Source organism: Aphanomyces astaci, assembly GCF_000520075.1.
Source record: "Aphanomyces astaci strain APO3 unplaced genomic scaffold supercont1.9, whole genome shotgun sequence".
In the NCBI taxonomy this organism is placed as follows: domain Eukaryota; phylum Oomycota; class Saprolegniomycetes; order Saprolegniales; family Verrucalvaceae; genus Aphanomyces; species Aphanomyces astaci.
The window spans coordinates 288,150-304,930 of NW_009798272.1; the positions used below are offsets into that span (position 1 = coordinate 288,150).

A 16,781-nucleotide genomic window follows, 5' to 3' on the forward strand; every position below is an offset into this window, starting at 1 on the left:
CGATGAGTAACTCGGCACATTTTAGGACGTGACAGTGAGTACACTTTTGTGAGGATCTTAAACATCGAGGCTGAGGGTACATGTAAACATGAATTATCGTAAAATTTGCCGATATATCGAAATAACTTAGTGTTCAGAATCTGAAGAAGCCGTGTTTTGAGGGGTCAAACAGTTTCAGAGGTAGATTTTGTTGAAGTGTACGAGAAAACACTTGTACGGATAAGGGTCGGGTACTCTGATTCTTATTATCCGGATAAATACAATTCAAAGCATGGCAAAAGTTGGGCGATCGAGCGCGTATGCGTACGTCCTCCGGCGGTCCCTCGGGGAAGTGCCGCCTCGTGAGTACGTTGAAGACATCTACGCCGAAGGGTCTCGGCAATTGGGTGTCAACCAGAAGAAGGTGATCCACAGACAAGGCATGAACGTGTGGCACATGGACTTGGACCCGGTGGAGCATCAGTTCCTGCTCGTGGGGGCCGGGACCGGTGCCCTATACATATTCGACGTGTCAGTCTTCGACACAGTTCCCCTTCCTGAGGATTCCAGTTCGATCAAGCCCATGTGCATGGTTAAGCCTTTGAAGCGCCCTCGCGACGTGCGAACGTTTGACGCCGCTTACACCCAGGTACTGATCCTACACCCTCGCAAGCCCAGCTCAGCGCGCACCTCGTTAGAACCTCCCTGGACACGCGGGCGGTATCACTGCCGTACAATGGTACCCAGTCGACAACGGCATGTTCGTCACGGGGTCCCAAGACAAGACCGTGAAGCTTTGGGATGCCAACGAAATGGAAGTCGCGAGTGCGTTCTGTCTACACGACGTGGTGCATGCTGCGTCGTTTTCTCCGTGCGGGACGTCCTTGCTTGCTGTCGGCACTGACCACGCCGACGTCCGTCTCTGCGACGTGGTTATTGGCGCCAGCACCCACCGCCTCCTCGGCCATCGCGCCGCCGTTCGATGTGTCGCTTGGTCTCGGACTGATGAATTCCACTTGGCCACCGGTGCTGCCGACGGCACCATCCGTCTCTGGGGTACGTACAAGACATGTACATACTCTCGCTCGTTACAAAGTTGCATCAAAGGTCGCTGATTCGTTGCTACGGATCGTACATTTGTTCAGGTCGTCGTGTCCAACTTGCATTTCGATCATTTCTATCGTGGATTCGGTACACATTTGTAGACATCATCACGCTATTGGCTAATCCCATTTTGAGTGGATTTGATTGGCTCTTACATAAAGACAAGTATAATCAACCAATCAGAACGAACGCCAGTATGATTCGATAAACCACGCGAATGGGTTGTAACTTTAGAGCGAATTTTCACAATCTTGTGTGTCTAGATATTCGACGGTCGGGGGCGTCTGCGTGCTTGATGGTACTCAATCAAGATGGGCTACCCGATAGTAGTATTCCCCGCCAAGAGGCTACGGTACGACGTACCTCGAGATCGTACAAGTGGCCAGATGGATCGTCCAAGTGGCACTTTGCACGTGATGAATTAGGGGCCGGTGTCTAAACGACCTCGCCGACACGAGGACGATCGCCGCAGCAGTAGAAGTGTCCATTTCTCGAATGCACAAGCCCATACGTCGGCGGTTCAGTCGCTTCGGTTCACTCCAGATGGTCGATTTATTGTCAGTTCTGGCCGAGATAACTGCATGCGGCTGTGGCATGCCACGTCAGGCGTCCATTTGGTTCGTACGAGCTTGAACATTTTGCCGACTTTGCCCTAACATTGCAAGTAGTTTCACAACTATGGCGTGATTACATGCAACGGACCTCGCCCTGTGACTGTCGGGCTCGCGCAAGAAGGCGGCAGCGACTCGACCGTGGTACAGTCTAGTATTACTAGGACGACTACTATAGTAGTTGGGGTTGGCCTGATTGGTAGGTATTTAGGTGTACCATCCATTCGGAACCAACGGCGCGGTGGTGTCACAGCTGTTGCACGGGTCAGACCCGTGCACCAAGCTCACGGCACACTACAGTCGAGTCACGAGCTGTATATACCGACCTACGACTAGGGTACACCATGCAAGATATGTATGAGGTTGTTCATTCGGAGGCCATGATAGGAGCTGATTACGGGTGGGGAAGATGGACTAATTATGCTGTGGAGTCCCCCGAGTGTCCAGGTGGATCGGACATGTGCTGCTGGCAGAGACGGAGAGAGGGCCGATGGTGATGGCACAATGTCCGACGGCGCCGCCGCGCAAGATGAAGATGCATGGAGCGACGAAGAAGGAAGTGGAGAAGTGTTTGTGCCGCCCATACTATTGCAACAACACGCAGCAGGCGACAACAGTTACAACTCGGCTGTAGTTTGAAGTGGAGTACTATTGATAGTATAAATTATCATGGGAAAAATGGATTCTTAACAGGTTCTCGTGGACGATGTAACTTGAGCCAATCGGATTTCCGAAACCATCGGTTTTTATCCAATCAAACAATATATATATATATATATATATATTGTCGATTTGATACAAATTTGGGGAGGGGTGCAATCGAATCGCGCCGACCAAATCGATCCACAATCGATATGATTGGTTGAATTTCATTTAGAAGGTTTTGATTGGCTAATAATTTTGAGCTCATCTGATGTAGCCAATCAAATCGATTTAAATTCCAACGAGAAACCACGCCACAACACGAAATTTCACTCGAAAGCACAATATACTACGTAGTATATTTCCAAAATTCGCGTGGTTTGTCTAATCAATATTGAATCACGGTGGAGTTCTGATTGGTTGAATATACTTGTCCTTTGTGTAAGAGCCAATCAAATCCACTCAAAAATTGGATTAGCCAATAGCGTCGATTCGGTCGATTCGGCGGCGAGATTAAATTTGTACCGAATCCACCATAAATCCTTGTAACGTTTCGCATTTTGCATCAAACTGAGATTGATTGTATCGAATTTAAGAGGTTTGTCGGTTACATGTGATTCGATTGCGATCCTCGAAGGCCATTACGAGGATGGACCGACAGCAGCAGGTGCGGGTCCATCTGAAGCGACTTCTAGACATTCCGTCAGACACGGGGCTACTGGGCTCAAACTCGTGTGACCCGTACGTTGTGATGGAGATTCATGGCGTCCACAAGACACCGCGGCCGCACGTGAGCAAGGTCGTGCCGTTCACGGTCAACCCGACATGGAATGCCGAGATGTACGTTGTGACCATGCTCGAGACGGAGCGCGAGCGGTGTATCCTGCATGTATCAGTGTTCGACCACAACGACATTCTCCCTGACGAGTTGGTCGGCGAAGTACATATCCACTTGGGGGACCTACCCACTGGCATCCACAACCACGTCTCGCGCCTGTTTCCCATCACCACGTCGAGCAGCCGACGCCGCCGCCGAGCGACTCCATCCAGCACCCCTTGCCCCCAAGTTGAGCTTGCGTTCGATATCATCACACAGTCCGTCAAGGACGACACGATCCAGCTCGAGGCGTGGGAACACCAACGATATTCCATCGTCCGGCGCGAATGGTCGAAAGATTTCTTGCGTTTGCCCCCCATGGACCCATATCCTTGGACATCCACCGACAACCAGCTCCCCATTGGCGGCTTCCACATGTCCGACACCACCGCTGCCACCCCCACGGGGTTTGTGTCGCGCGTCGGATGGGTATACGACGTCCGTCTCGGCGACGACAATGGGTGGCAGTACGCTCGATGCTTCAATGGACCCTGGCGTCGTCAAGACAGCTTCACCATGCAAGTTCGCAAACGCCTTTGGATCAACTTTTGCACGAAAGTGCCGTCGCCGTCATTCGTTCGGACCGTTCCTGTAAATGCTGCAGCGGCAGACAGCTCCTAAATAAGTAGTAGTTAGTACTTCGAAGTACTACCATAGTAGTTACCCGTGCATGTGTTGTACTACAGTATTGTAGGGGACAGTGGGGAAGGTTCTCAGCCAGTTTTAGATGAATGAGGTAACGTTAAATAAACAAAACTAGAGATCTATTCTGAAAGTGTTGTTTACTACTAGTATAAATCATCTTCCAAACGTAAACGCCATTCTTAATGCAAGTTGAAAGTTTTTGACACGATGGTTTGTTAACGTTAGGGTAAAATAATAATCATTTGATTATTCGCCAACAAGGAATTGTAAGTAAATCTTTTCATTGGTTTCAAATTGACTGCCAAACGTGACACATTGAAGAACAGATAGGGTGCGTCTGGTAACCGGAAATATTCATCCCCAAAACCCCATTTTGGGGCCGAATTCAACAAATCTGATCAATATTGAAACATGTCTAGTTCGAAGAGTATTAACCCAAATCCAGTAATTCTACGTGGGATTTACTCGTTGAAGAGGTTCAAAACGCCATATTACAAAATAGACCTTTTACCTCAATTTTGAAAATGGCATTATGGTTAATCCCATTTTGCGAGAAAATGGAATATTATTTTTGAAATTTTACCAGACAATTAAGCACGTGAGTTTACTGGTATCATATCCTTCACCAGATTCGTCCGCAATGACGCGTCCAATGGGTGCCTGGCCGAACCCAAGACATTCCCGGACGCTGGTCCTGACTTTGGATCGTGTTCCGGCTGGGTTGCATAAAGTAACATTACTGGTGACATTTGACCATCAAGAGCTTTTCAGTAGGAGGAGAGACGTGTGTTTTTTCTCCATAACTTTTTTTAATCAAGGCCACTTGCAAATGCGAGAGATGCTAAATTAAGCTCATATGATTACGTGTTTACCAGGCGTTTCACCGTTCGTATTTATGGAATTTTTCGTATTTATACTACAGTTTGCATCGGTCGTGTATCATCCCCCATTGTCCCCTACAAATAGTTACTGCCGTGTTTCCCTCGCTTCATTATCTATGATTTCTCCGGTTGGACCTGTAACATATTGGTCAATGACGAACATTATTATGGTTCCAGTTGGGCATGCACTGTTAGATTAGACAGAGATACCCAATCACCATGCGTTAAAGGATTCTGTCCAATCAAAAATAAGTCTTGTTTTGGGTTACAGTATTACCGGTACCAATGCGCATGCCTAAATAGTCCGCTTGGAGATTTGCCGGTTTTGATCAGATTTCACTGACATTTTCATAACGTTAGGTGCTGAAGCGGCGTCGAATCGAATCTCGCCGCCAAATCGAATCATGAATCGACGCTATTGGCTAATCCAATTTTGAGTGGATTTGATTGGACAATCAGAACTCCAGCGAGATTCAATATTGATAAGACAAACCACGAGAATTTTGGAAGTTTTTATAGCGAATTCACAATACTTGACGGCCTTGCCTTTCATGACTTCACGGGATGAGGCCTGCAAGACAAGACTGTCCAGTACTCACGTCGTGCTGGGAACCAGTTGAGGATAGAGTAGTTGTAGCGAGGCGTACATCACAGTTGGAAGGCTTAGCGCTTCTTATACGAGTCTCAGCGTATACCCGAGACCTTTGCTTCTCGATATCCAATCAACCATGACAGGATTGCACAACCTCACACGACCCCATGGCAAGCGGCGTATGAATTGGTGCGCGAGAACACATCTATGGTGCACGAATAGATGCATCGAGTCTAAGAGGCACATCAATGCCCTAACGTTACTTGATGTCCTACTTGGAGCGATCACAGGTACAGTACTGTACCGGTAGCACGCGTTCGTATCGAGTTCAAATTGCAACAGTGGTCTTTTAGAAAGGGTTTTGATTGGCTGAACCATTCAGAAATTTTGTAAAAGGAGGGGTTTAAGAGTGGATTTTGATTGGCTAGTTCATTGTCAAATCGATTTGCCAAATCTATTCGATTCTACTGACGGCTCCAATTACGAACCGACTTGACAATACAAATGTCCTAATTCTGCGCGATTCGTAAAACCGATCACGAATCTTGCCGCGAAGTTTTTTTCATGGCTTTCCCCCCATTCCATAGAAATCACGAGATAAAAAGAAAAAATAGTGTAGCCAATCAGCGAAGAGTAATTTCAGACTGACCAATTGTGTGGTTTGGTCGGCGTTATTATTCGTACCAAATCAATAATATGTACTACGTGCTCGTCCAATGACACCACCTTAGATATTAATTGTGTATGCTCCCCAAACCCAATGGACTGGACCTATGATACCGGTATTTTCTCAAAACAAAAATGTTTATCCAATTCTACCAAGTATATTGGCCTCCTTCGATGCAAACCACTTTGCTGTTCCTTCTTTTGGCATCTGCTGCCAGTGTACCGTTCATTGGTGGGTCGTCCTACAAATGCTTGGGGGGTTGACTATCAATATCCTCTACGAGTTCAAACTTGCATTGCTCTGGATATAACGTTATCGCCCTCTCCCCAACACTGTACGCCCGTATAAGCAACCCCTACTTCGTTTTGAATCGAATATTCTCCCTAGTTGAGATATTTTCCCTGGTTGATATAAGTCCAACTCCGCCGCATTTCGCATTTAGAGCAACTCCACAGCATGTCAATAAATAAGGTAATTTGGTAAACCCCCTCCACAAAAAAAGTATATACGAAGTACGAAATATTGAGGTGCCCAATTCATAGTAGCCGGCGTTGGTGTCGTTTTCATTTGGGATCATTATTGGTAACATTATTATCGTTTAATACTATATTTACTCCTCGGTGTCTACAGATATTTGGGTGGCTGCATGTATCGCGATTTCACAGCGACGTGTTTGGCTACAGGCTGGGCCGCCACCCTTGACCTGAGCTCGGCCAAGCCAGGTTTAACCCCCGTTGAAAACGAAGGCGCTTTGCGCTTGAGCGTAAACGACGGGGCTGGTTTCAAGTGCAAATGGCTCGTTGGCGTGGTGGCTGTGCTGTCTTTGAGGGGGGGCGCCCCCCCTCCCCCCCCCACCGTTCCTGATACAGGCTTCTCCAGCACTGGTGGCGTCGTGGTTGTTACTGTCGGCAAACACGACACGGCAGCGGCGGCTGTTCCAGTGGCCACCGGCGACGGCATTGCTGGTGATGGCGTCGGTACGACGACGACGGGCGCTGCCCCGCCCAACTTTGTCTTGCGGTTCACAATGCGCTCCATGGCGAGTCGAGTTTTGGAGTGTTTTTCCTCGAGCTCTGTGTACGCGTACTGGAGTTTGTGGTGGTCGCTGACCGCTTTCTCAGCCACAGCTAGCTTGTGCCTTAATTTGTCGACAGTGTCTTGCAAAGTCGCTTTCTGGTGGAGTTCTGCGGTCACTTGGTCGTGGAGATTCGAGGGGTCGTCGATGCCCAGGACATGGACCAGCTGCCGATGCAGCGCCAGTGCCGAGTCCAGTTGATCCTTTGTGTCGGCCAAGATCGCGCCTTGCCGCTGCAGCTGCAGGTCGTACTCGTGGGCTTGGTCCCTGCATTTCTTCTCTACATCAAGCTCCATGCGCCGAGTTTGAAGTTGGCGCACTTGTTCGTCGAGCTGAATCTTCTTCTTCGTGTCCTTGATGGCCGATTCCACGTCCAAGTTGAGCTGCTGGTGCTGTAGTAGCTCATGGTCCTTGGAGTTGAGCTCTGCCTGCAGCCGGGAGATTTCAGCCTTGAGGAACGACGAGTCGGCTGCTTGCCGCTCGTTCTCGGCCTTGCTCCCCGCCAGGTGAATCTGCAACGTGGCATGCTCTTCGGTGAGATGCAACAGCTTCGACTTGAGTTGAGTCGACGTCGATTCCACTTCAGCCGACCGTGCATTCACGCTAGTGACTTCTTCGCGCAAGGCATTCACTTCGCCTTGTAACCGCGCGGCCCTTTCGACCATGACCTGCAGCTCGCCTTCTGCCCCGCGCTGCGCATCCTTGCTCATTCCTGCTTTGGCATTGAGTTGGCGGTGTACTTGGTCGAATTCCACTTGCATGCGTTCGATCGTGCCTTGGAGTTCCATGACCGTCGCGTCCTTGGATGCCACCAGTCCCCGAAGCTGTTTGTTATCCCCGTCCAATGTCTGGATGGCAAACTCTTGGTCCCGAAGGATCTTCTTCAGCATGTCCACTTCGGCCAGCTGCTTGTCCCGTGACTCGACTTCCGACTGCAGCGCCTGGATCCGACCCACACTCGCCTTCCACGCGGCATCCATCTTTTGTAGATTTGTCAACGCCTTCTCGTGCTTGGTGTTCGCGACAAGCAGCAACTCCTGATGTTCGACGAGACTTTGCTCCATTTGCATCAGCTCCTTCTTCATGATAAAGCTCTCCTCCTCCAACTCCTGCGCCGTTGCATCGCCGCCCATCCGTTGAAGCAACCGTTCCTACCAAGATGGCATAGTACAAGGAGTTCAATGTAGCCTTACTCACCCTTAAGTGTGCAACTTCCATCTTCAGATCCATTCGATCCCTCTCAGCTTGGTCCAAGCGTGTCTTGGTGCATCCCACCAGCTCGAACGCCCCGTCCGCCTTCCGCATCAATTCGAATTTTCAAATTGCATCAAAAGCACAGGCATCCGGATAATGTTTAGGCAGACGGTTAACAGCGCACATGGTATCCGGATAACAAGGACAATCACCTGCGTTTTGTATACTAGTATTCGTCCAATCAAATTAATCGATCAAAAAAACAAAGTGTCCGATTGACAGTTCCGAATCACTTATGTATTCGCGATAAAGTTTGATTGGCTCGAACACTGCGGGCATTTCAAGCGGACCAACCACATCTAGGGTGAACTTACAGTTACTACAGTCATATTCGGTTTCAAATATGTACTGTACTTGTATTTTTAGACGAGGGGTTTCACAGATGTCCCAGTTGTGCTTGCTTTGAACGTCCGAAGGGACACCGTGGAGGCGGCAACAGGAGCTTCATCACCTGTGGGGGCACATCCTGGCGGTGGAGCAGGCAGCCGACGTACTGTATGCCCGACTCAAAGTTCATCCGGTTTACGCGCATCTCACCGACGATGGTAACGATGGCGGACACGATGCGGTTCAGAGTCCACGCCAGTTCTGGTGAAAGTGTGATTCGATACCACCCGCTCACGGCTCGGTTTGTGGGCCAGCCCAAGCTCGAGCAATTGTACATGGAGAAAGCGGCCAAGGAGTGGTCGCCGCGGTCGTTTCGCATCGTGTGCGTGTTCCTGCTGCTGTACTTTATGACGATCTCGCCCAACCTGTACAACCTCATCTCGCCCGACGACGTGGTTCGGGACAAGTCGAAAACGTACTTTTTGTATGTGTTTCCTGCCATGATTCCGATCCCACTCATGCTTTGGTTGTCCACCATGAAGCGGTTCAGACCCCATTTTCACAACATTTACGCAGTCGTGGTCACGTGCTGGACGTTCTCCATCATCGGCGGCGGCATGTACTCGATGCTGCACGAGTGGAAGCTGTACGTCCAAGACGACGTGACCAAACTGCTCAACTACACGCACTTCCTCAACGAGTCGGACGTGTTTACAATCAACCACGACGACGACCTGTGGCCGTACCCGACGTACACGGGCACCGGGCGCGACATCCTCTTCGACTACATGGGCGAAGTACTGCTGCCAGCTGCCACCATGAACATCAACCTCCTCCGCATGGTGCTCGTGTCCATTTTTATCCCGCTCTTGCGCATTGGGTCGGTGCAGTCGGCTGTGGTAAGACCTTCCCCATCTACGTCGCTATACGAACGATGTTATTTGTGTGAGTTTTCCAACTATTATACGTATACACGGTCGCGAGCTTGGCCTTGAGTGCTACATCGACACTGCTCATGAGGATGTTATCACGTAACACTATGACGAGTATAATGACCTCGGATGACGATTAGCATTGCTGCTGTCTTCGTAGTAGTATATACATACAGAGACACACTCTCCATCCCAGCCATGCCAACGTTGATGGCGGCAGCATGAATACATATATATATTGATGCGTTGTTTGTGTGTCGAGGTTTTTTGGATGTGATGACTGACGGATGGTTTGGTTGTGGTGTAGGTGAGTGTTGTGACAACGTTTGCATACACGCTCTTGACTGTGGTCGTGTACCCGTCAACCTCCAACAAGTACTTCAACACGAACAAGATCCTCGTGTTTTGCTTCCCGTTGCTGTTTTCGATCATCATGCTGCTGCAGAACCGAGACATGGAGCGCATGCTGCGCGTGGAGTTTCTCCAAATGCATGAAAAGGAGCAAGAAGCGGAAACCGCCAAGAAACAGCGCGAGGCGTTCGCTGAAGAGAACAAAAATCTCAAGCAGGAGCTGCAAAAGCAACAAGACTACCTTCAAAACCCCATCGATCTCCAGAGCCCCGTGCACAAAATCATCTCCGACTTGAAGGCAGTACAGGACGAGAGCAACTTTACCGACGCACAGGCGTTCAGGATGGCGGCGATCGTGTCAGCGCTGTCGCGGCTCGACACCAACTTGTTTACGCCTGATATCAGCACCCAAATGGCCAACTCGGATTCAGAGGTTGACAAAGACACAAAGAACTGGGCCATTTCCGTGCTGGGCAAGAAAGAGTACAACGCCACGAGCAGCCGCCTCTCCAACGCTATGGGCACGTCCGCGCCAGGAAGCATGGGGGGCAGCAACCACCTCCATGGAAGTAATGCGACCGACAGTCGATCCAAGTCGAGTATGCACATGCTAGGCCAAGGGTTCGTAGCGCTCGAGCACATGCCACTGCTGGACTCGGTGATGCTGTCGACGGTGATTTCCACCGTGCAGCGAGAAGGATGGAACACGGACGTGTTTTCATTGGACACGGACGGCCGCCCGTTGTTTGTGCTGGGAACGGCTTTGTTTGAGCATTACAACTTTTACGACGATGTCAAAGTCGATCGAGTGGCCATGAAGAACTTTATGTACTGCATCGACGAAGGCTACATTGGCAACCCTTATGTACGTCCGCCCGTGTCTATTTGTGTATTCTTACGTAATATTTCGTTCTGACGAGTTGACTATTTTTATAGCACAATGTGTTTCACGCGGCGGACGTGATGAATTCAGTCAATTACCTCATCGCGCAACTCCACAACGGGTACATACGGACGCTGCTGACCGTGAACGAGTTCTTTGCCGCGCTCGTGGCCGCGGCGATCCATGACTACAAACACCCTGGCAAAAGCAACAACTTTATGATCAAGGCGCGGCACCGCCTCGCCATGCAATACCACGACAAGTCTGTCCTGGAAAACATGCACCTCGCGGAATCGTTTCTCCTCACGCAGGACAACCCGAACTGCGACATTTGGGTCCGCATGAAGGACAAGACGTACCGGGAAATGCGCAAAGCGATCATTGAAATGGTGCTCGCCACCGACCTGAGCATGCATCTGCAGCTGGTCGGGAGCCTCAAGTCGATGATCATCTCGGATGAAAAGCACGACATTGCCAACGACCCCATGATCCTCATGCGGGCAAGTGACACGATATATAAAATATGATATTCTACGGGTTTCATTCATTTCACGGGCTTAGGTGGTGGTGAAATGTGGAGACATTGGGCACTCGGCCAAGTCAGTCAAGCTGCACGGGCAGTGGTCGTCGTTGATTGTCGAGGAGTTCTTCTTGCAGGGGGACGCAGAACGAGATGCGTGTACCGAGGTGTCGCCGTTCATGGATCGGTGGGCTGAAAACAGCGCCAAGGTTCGTAACGCTACGACATGTAACATCATTTTGAGTGGCCGGTTTTCTGTGGTGGGATTTTGACACTGTAATTGTGCTATATATGTAGAACCAAATTGGGTTTTTCGAGTTTATCGTGCTGCCGTTCTTCGATACAGTGTCGCAAGTGGTGTTCCAAGACTGCTTTCGACCGATTCACATGGCCACCAAGAGGAATTATGGGCTCTGGAAAGAAGCGGCGGCGCGCAATATGACGTCCATCGCAGGCATTCGAGAAGAGCTGTTTTCCGACGACAGTTTTGCCGCCGAGACTCTGTGAAAACAACTAGCTCTGTGGGATAGTATTTTACATAACGTTATACAAGTTCAAACCAGTTAGTGTACCGGTTTTAGATCTAACGCTACAGTACAGTAAGTACTACTATTAATAGTACAGTACCATATTTTACGACTCAATGTTGACAGTGAGAGTGTGGTTCAGTTAATAGGAACATAAACAAGTGTTTTCTTTGCGATACAGTAAGAACGGCCAAAGTGCCCCTTCTTGACACCGAGCAAATTTCGACATATGATAATGAAGCTACCTTACATAGTAACCTCTCACACACGGTACTAGGGGTTGATCAATGTGTGATGGTGGTCGTATTGGGGCTACAGTACATGTACAAGTAGGCTGTAGGCACTGTGGCGAAGGGAACATCTGTACTTTTTGTGTATCGCCACCAGGTTAGCTACGGCGGTAACGTTATGCGCCGCCTCAACTTCACATACTGTACTGTATTGTTTGGTCTAAAAATCGCTACAATGTCAGCCGTACCCATCAGCGACGTGACCACACATGTCACAAATGTCGTTGGGTTGACATGACACTTGGCTGAAACAATTCGAGTGACTCGGATTATAGGTTAAACCTGTTTTAACGTACTCACCTCTCTGGATGTCGACTGTGAAACGAATTGTGAAAAACGTACTTTTGCATTAGTAAAGGTTTCAACCAGGTTCATTCTGGGTCTTTTAAACATGTATCTCAGCGGCGTATCTCATATTTCCCATTGTGTGCAATGCCTGTGGCACCTTACCAAGCTCAAGCAACGCCATGGAGAAGAACGATCATCCAAACATCCTGCCCCTTTACAGTAGTCACGAGGTTGCTGTTAAAACAGCTGCATTAGACGACATTCCAAGGCTTCTTGCGCGCCACATACCGTACAGTCCCCCCCCTGTCTCTGATTCGTAGGCGACGCTCGACCCACGAATTACAGTACTACTAGCTGACAAAGGTATTTTTTTGTGGACTGCATTGCAAAAAGTAGTGAGGACTTACTATTAATACAGTAGCATATCAACGCACATGCCTATCCCACCAACCGGTATAGTAGAGATACACTGTACCTATCAAGAGCAAACCTATAACAGTATTATTGATCGCTCGCCCGTTGCAACCTTTCGTCGTCGTAACTTAATCACAGGTACTAGTATTAATTAACGTTATACGAATAGCACACACATACATATATATTTATAGTACGTAGTAGAAGTACGTGACTGTGCACACGTCCTGTCGTGGCTGGCATGACTGGCCTTAACGGCAGTTTACCCTTTTTTACGCCAAATTTACAGTACTATTAGGGTTAATACTCGAAAATCGCCGAGACAGTAGCACCTACTACTGTAGTAGTAATTTGAAACACCCGGTTTACATCGCGGTTTTGGCGACCACGTTTTCCATTGCTCACATTGACACTTTCTCCGGTTGGTACAATGTCCCAGCAGGCGAGCGCGTTTTCGCCGTTCGTCGGCGCCAAACTGCACACGGGCAACAAACCCGCTGTTTTGTCGACGGATGGACTCAAGCCGCCGCCGACCGTCGGTGACGACTTGGACCGACGACCGAGTACACAGGTGCTTGCACCGGAACTTGCGGCGCTGCGAGCGCACGGCCGTCGCGCTGCCGAAAACCTGATCCGACTGAATGCGTCCACACAGTGGCACAGCGTCCAGCGGACTGTGCCCGACGAGCATCATCCGATGGACTCGACCGCGGACAAGGCGCTGGAGCTGGTCCAGACGGCGGAGGATGGCTTTTGCAGTATCCGAGGCACGGCCGCCGTGTACGCGTCGTTTGACGAAGTCATGCAAGTGCTCAGTGTCAAGCATCCCCGGCGGGTGCGCAGCATGTACAGCCATTTCTTTGGTATTCATCCCTCCATCCATCGATCCATTTTCCAGATGAGAGTGCCCTGCGTTGATGTTGCTGTGGATCTATTGCAGGAAAGATGTCGTCTGAAGGCCGAACGCCCGTGTCATCGTGTGTGTACTACCAGCCTGCCGAGGACAACGCAGCCCCGAACCAAGTGTTGTCGGTGGAGACTGTTCAAGTCCGACCGCATTGGAGTAGCATCAACCCGACGATGACCACCACCCATCTTCGCGACAAGCACGAGTATGCGATCCTCCGATTCGTAGCTCCTGACGATTACGCCGGCGTGTGCGTGTGGGATGACGTTGACCTAAAATGCACCCCACTCGAACGCAACACGCCCCTGCGACGATGTGGGTTTGTCGTGTCACGAGCTAGCCCCCACCACGTAAGTACATACATCGCCAGGATTGTGTGTGATACTTGTATAACTATGTCGATCGTATCATATGTGTCACATATGGGTCGAGCTACACTTTCATATATATTGTTCAAATATTGAGTCTCCGTTTTTCGATGGACATTGTCGTCACACGATGGCCTTGACCAAATGTGAGATGATGTTGGCACTTGTCGCATATTGTTCCAGTTGGTTTCACACGTCGTCTTGACAACGTAACCGACCGTTTGCGTAGGTGCAAGCGTCGTTTATCTCGTCCACGGCACTGAAAACTGCAGCCGACGGGCGGCCTGCGCTGCCGGCGTCCACATACTTTGCCATGCAGAACCTTGTCACATCCACCCTGCGCGGCATGCACGCCGCGGTGGTGGACCTGCGCCTGCATGCGCCTATGGTGCTGCCCAAGGAAGTTATGGGGGACGGCCCGCGGTGCGTCCGGTGTTCGAAAGCGTTCACGTTCTATCGGTATAAACATCATTGCCGGCACTGCGGCGACGTCGTGTGCACGCACTGCAGCAGCTCCGTGGGTGTGATCGACGACGACGACTCGTTCGGCAGCCAACCCCCGTCCGAATCGCAAGAACCAAGCGGCGGCGCTACCACGCTTCCCCGCGGAGGTAGAAATGGCCAGCCAACTGCTGCCACTACTACTACGACGCCAACCCCCACCTGGAGCCGACGCGTACGACTGTGTGTGGGCTGCCAAGACGGTCGCAATCTGCACTGTAAGCCAACACGTCCATATGTTGTTGCCTTTTCAGCCAAATATATTGGATTTATATCAAATCCATCATCGATCGATTGGTTTTGTACAGAAAAGTATAAGTCACCTCAAAGTCGAATGTGGAGTGGTTGACGCCACGAGAATGATGATTGGATTGGCCACTTGATTATATACATAGTCGTGAGTTTTGGGTTTGATTGGTATCGATGGATTGTCGGCCGATTTGGTAGTACTACTGCTGATTCGACACATTGAGCCCCCCAATTTCGAGAATCGAATGGACAATAATATAACACTTGAGAACATTAGGCATGCGGAGGGCATCGTTGAAGCGACACTCGTCCGGCACCAGCAGCATTGGACGGCCGCCCGCACCCCACGCCCCCTCCACGTCAAGCCCCGTTGTCACCTCCCCGACGATGTTCGATGGCGACAATACGCCCCTGCCAAGCCCGTACCAATTTCGGGGGGCGTCTCGGTTAAACACAGCCCCCCCTCCCCCCTTCCAAGGGGGTCCGTCGGGGAGTTCGAGTTCCCGTCATCTCCCTGGATCCAAGACACCTTCTCAACCGTACCAGCAGCACCACGGGGGCCGGTCTCCGTTTGTAAGCTCAACCACGAGCTACGACGGCAACAGCAGCAGCAGCAGCAGCACCCCTCCCCCCCACCCGTCGCCTTGGTCCCCGACGGGCACGCCGTCGGTGGTCGAGTCCCCCAAGTTTCGCGCCGACCAATTCGACAATTTCGTCGATGCGTCGGCCGTCAAGAACAGCGCGCGACACCGCCACCGGTCGTCTGCCCGAGGGAAGAAGGCGGCGGCGGCGGCCCACGAGCCCATCCCGGAACCATCCGTGGTTCAAAACGAAGACGAGAAAGCCCCCGACGTTGTCACAGAGAGCACCCTGCTTTCGTATCCGCTGACGTTTAAAGATGGAAATGCGTGGCCAGATCCCCCCACGACCCCGCACGAGGCGTGGCGCCTCCAAAAAACCAAAACCCTCGATTTGCTTCGACCCCACCCCGAAACGCACACGTCCGTCCTTTCATGTGACACAGTGGTTTTTTGTTTTAATGTGCTTATTAGGTACGTCAAGATGGCGTGCAAAACCATGCAATGCCACGTCGGGGCACTCACAATTGTGGGCGGGTCCAAGGGCCTGTTGATCGCCAAAGTCGGCGTCGCAGCTGACTCGATCCCCCGTCACATTTTGTTCGAGTCGCATGTCCTCATGTCGACCGAGCCGTTGGTCGTGCTGGACTGCCACAATGACCTGCGCTTCATGACCAACCCCCTCGTCTGCCAAGGAGATATTGGCATCCGCTTCTACGTGGGAGTGCCGTTAATCACGTCCGACGGATGCATCGTCGGCGCGCTTAGCGTCGTGGACACCCGTCCGCGGACCAAGGTTCGCCAGCTGGACCTCCACACGCTCGTGTTAACGGCTCGGACGCTCATGCGGCGGTTCGAAGACTTGACGACAGCCGCCGCGCTGCATTCTGGCCAGAGCAGCGACGAGAAAAAGTCGAGGCCAGTGTCGTGGCAGCAGGCGGCCGTGTCCGATGTGGACTAAATCTAGCGTATTTATTGTTCTTGTCCAGTTGGAAAATTAATATTTTCTATTTTAGTCATACGACCACTTGTAGTAACGTTAGTGTACTGTAATAATACACGTTTTTGCGGTTAATGTCAGTTTGTGTTTTCACTAGATTTCGCTTCGCTGACCACCGATATAGTAGTAGCGTTACACAATTTCGGTTATTTTCGTGGCACCCTAAAACTTTAAATTTTCACCAAGTCAGCGATACTACCTCCAGCCGGATTTAAACCTGCCATTTCGAATTTTGTAAAAGTCGGAAATAAACCCGCCACACGAGAGACCCCCATAATATATTAAATAATTATACAATTCAATACAAATAGCGGTATAA

General features: G+C 50.4%; 5 protein-coding genes across 5 annotated transcripts; 4 read left to right on the forward strand and 1 right to left on the reverse strand.

The window, feature by feature from the left end:
- Window positions 1–252: 252 nt before the first annotated feature.
- H257_04917 (hypothetical protein) lies at window positions 253–2,401 on the forward strand. Its single transcript, XM_009829577.1, has 7 exons — window positions 253–628; window positions 678–1,035; window positions 1,347–1,435; window positions 1,509–1,700; window positions 1,752–1,838; window positions 1,906–2,031; window positions 2,082–2,401. Exons 1-7 carry the CDS (start codon window positions 272–274, stop codon window positions 2,331–2,333), a joined length of 1,461 nt encoding a protein of 486 aa, XP_009827879.1. The 5' UTR covers window positions 253–271; the 3' UTR covers window positions 2,334–2,401.
- A 572-nt stretch (window positions 2,402–2,973) lies between these two features.
- Window positions 2,974–3,839, forward strand: H257_04918 (hypothetical protein). Its single transcript, XM_009829578.1, has one exon. It carries the CDS (start codon window positions 2,986–2,988, stop codon window positions 3,832–3,834), a length of 849 nt encoding a protein of 282 aa, XP_009827880.1. The 5' UTR covers window positions 2,974–2,985; the 3' UTR covers window positions 3,835–3,839.
- A 2,725-nt stretch (window positions 3,840–6,564) lies between these two features.
- Window positions 6,565–8,378, reverse strand: H257_04919 (hypothetical protein; the record flags this gene model as incomplete). The annotated part of the gene is made up of 2 exons (XM_009829579.1): window positions 6,565–8,224; window positions 8,271–8,378. 2 exons carry the CDS (start codon window positions 8,376–8,378, stop codon window positions 6,623–6,625), a joined length of 1,710 nt encoding a protein of 569 aa, XP_009827881.1. The 3' UTR covers window positions 6,565–6,622.
- A 349-nt stretch (window positions 8,379–8,727) lies between these two features.
- Window positions 8,728–11,975, forward strand: H257_04920 (hypothetical protein). Its single transcript, XM_009829580.1, has 5 exons — window positions 8,728–9,553; window positions 9,894–10,802; window positions 10,874–11,320; window positions 11,382–11,549; window positions 11,638–11,975. Exons 1-5 carry the CDS (start codon window positions 8,825–8,827, stop codon window positions 11,845–11,847), a joined length of 2,463 nt encoding a protein of 820 aa, XP_009827882.1. The 5' UTR covers window positions 8,728–8,824; the 3' UTR covers window positions 11,848–11,975.
- Window positions 11,976–13,246: 1,271 nt separating this feature from the next.
- H257_04921 (hypothetical protein) lies at window positions 13,247–16,532 on the forward strand. Its single transcript, XM_009829581.1, has 5 exons — window positions 13,247–13,722; window positions 13,800–14,116; window positions 14,364–14,853; window positions 15,162–15,885; window positions 15,937–16,532. The coding sequence occupies exons 1-5, from the start codon at window positions 13,290–13,292 to the stop codon at window positions 16,421–16,423; spliced, it is 2,451 nt and encodes an 816-aa protein (XP_009827883.1). The 5' UTR covers window positions 13,247–13,289; the 3' UTR covers window positions 16,424–16,532.
- Window positions 16,533–16,781: the final 249 nt, after the last annotated feature.

Bases quoted from the DNA above. Each gene is read 5' to 3' on its own strand.
- H257_04917 (XM_009829577.1), top strand. From the start codon at position 272: ATGGCAAAAGTTGGGCGATCGAGCGCGTATGCGTACGTCCTCCGGCGG. The intron at 629-677 runs GTACTGATCCTA...GCACCTCGTTAG, and splicing joins TTGACGCCGCTTACACCCAG to AACCTCCCTGGACACGCGGG. The intron at 1,701-1,751 runs GTTCGTACGAGC...CATTGCAAGTAG, and splicing joins CCACGTCAGGCGTCCATTTG to TTTCACAACTATGGCGTGAT.
- H257_04918 (XM_009829578.1), top strand. From the start codon at position 2,986: ATGGACCGACAGCAGCAGGTGCGGGTCCATCTGAAGCGACTTCTAGAC.
- H257_04920 (XM_009829580.1), top strand. From the start codon at position 8,825: ATGCCCGACTCAAAGTTCATCCGGTTTACGCGCATCTCACCGACGATG. The intron at 10,803-10,873 runs GTACGTCCGCCC...CTATTTTTATAG, and splicing joins GCTACATTGGCAACCCTTAT to CACAATGTGTTTCACGCGGC. The intron at 11,321-11,381 runs GCAAGTGACACG...TCACGGGCTTAG, and splicing joins ACCCCATGATCCTCATGCGG to GTGGTGGTGAAATGTGGAGA.
- H257_04921 (XM_009829581.1), top strand. From the start codon at position 13,290: ATGTCCCAGCAGGCGAGCGCGTTTTCGCCGTTCGTCGGCGCCAAACTG. The intron at 13,723-13,799 runs GTATTCATCCCT...GATCTATTGCAG, and splicing joins CATGTACAGCCATTTCTTTG to GAAAGATGTCGTCTGAAGGC. The intron at 14,117-14,363 runs GTAAGTACATAC...CCGTTTGCGTAG, and splicing joins CACGAGCTAGCCCCCACCAC to GTGCAAGCGTCGTTTATCTC.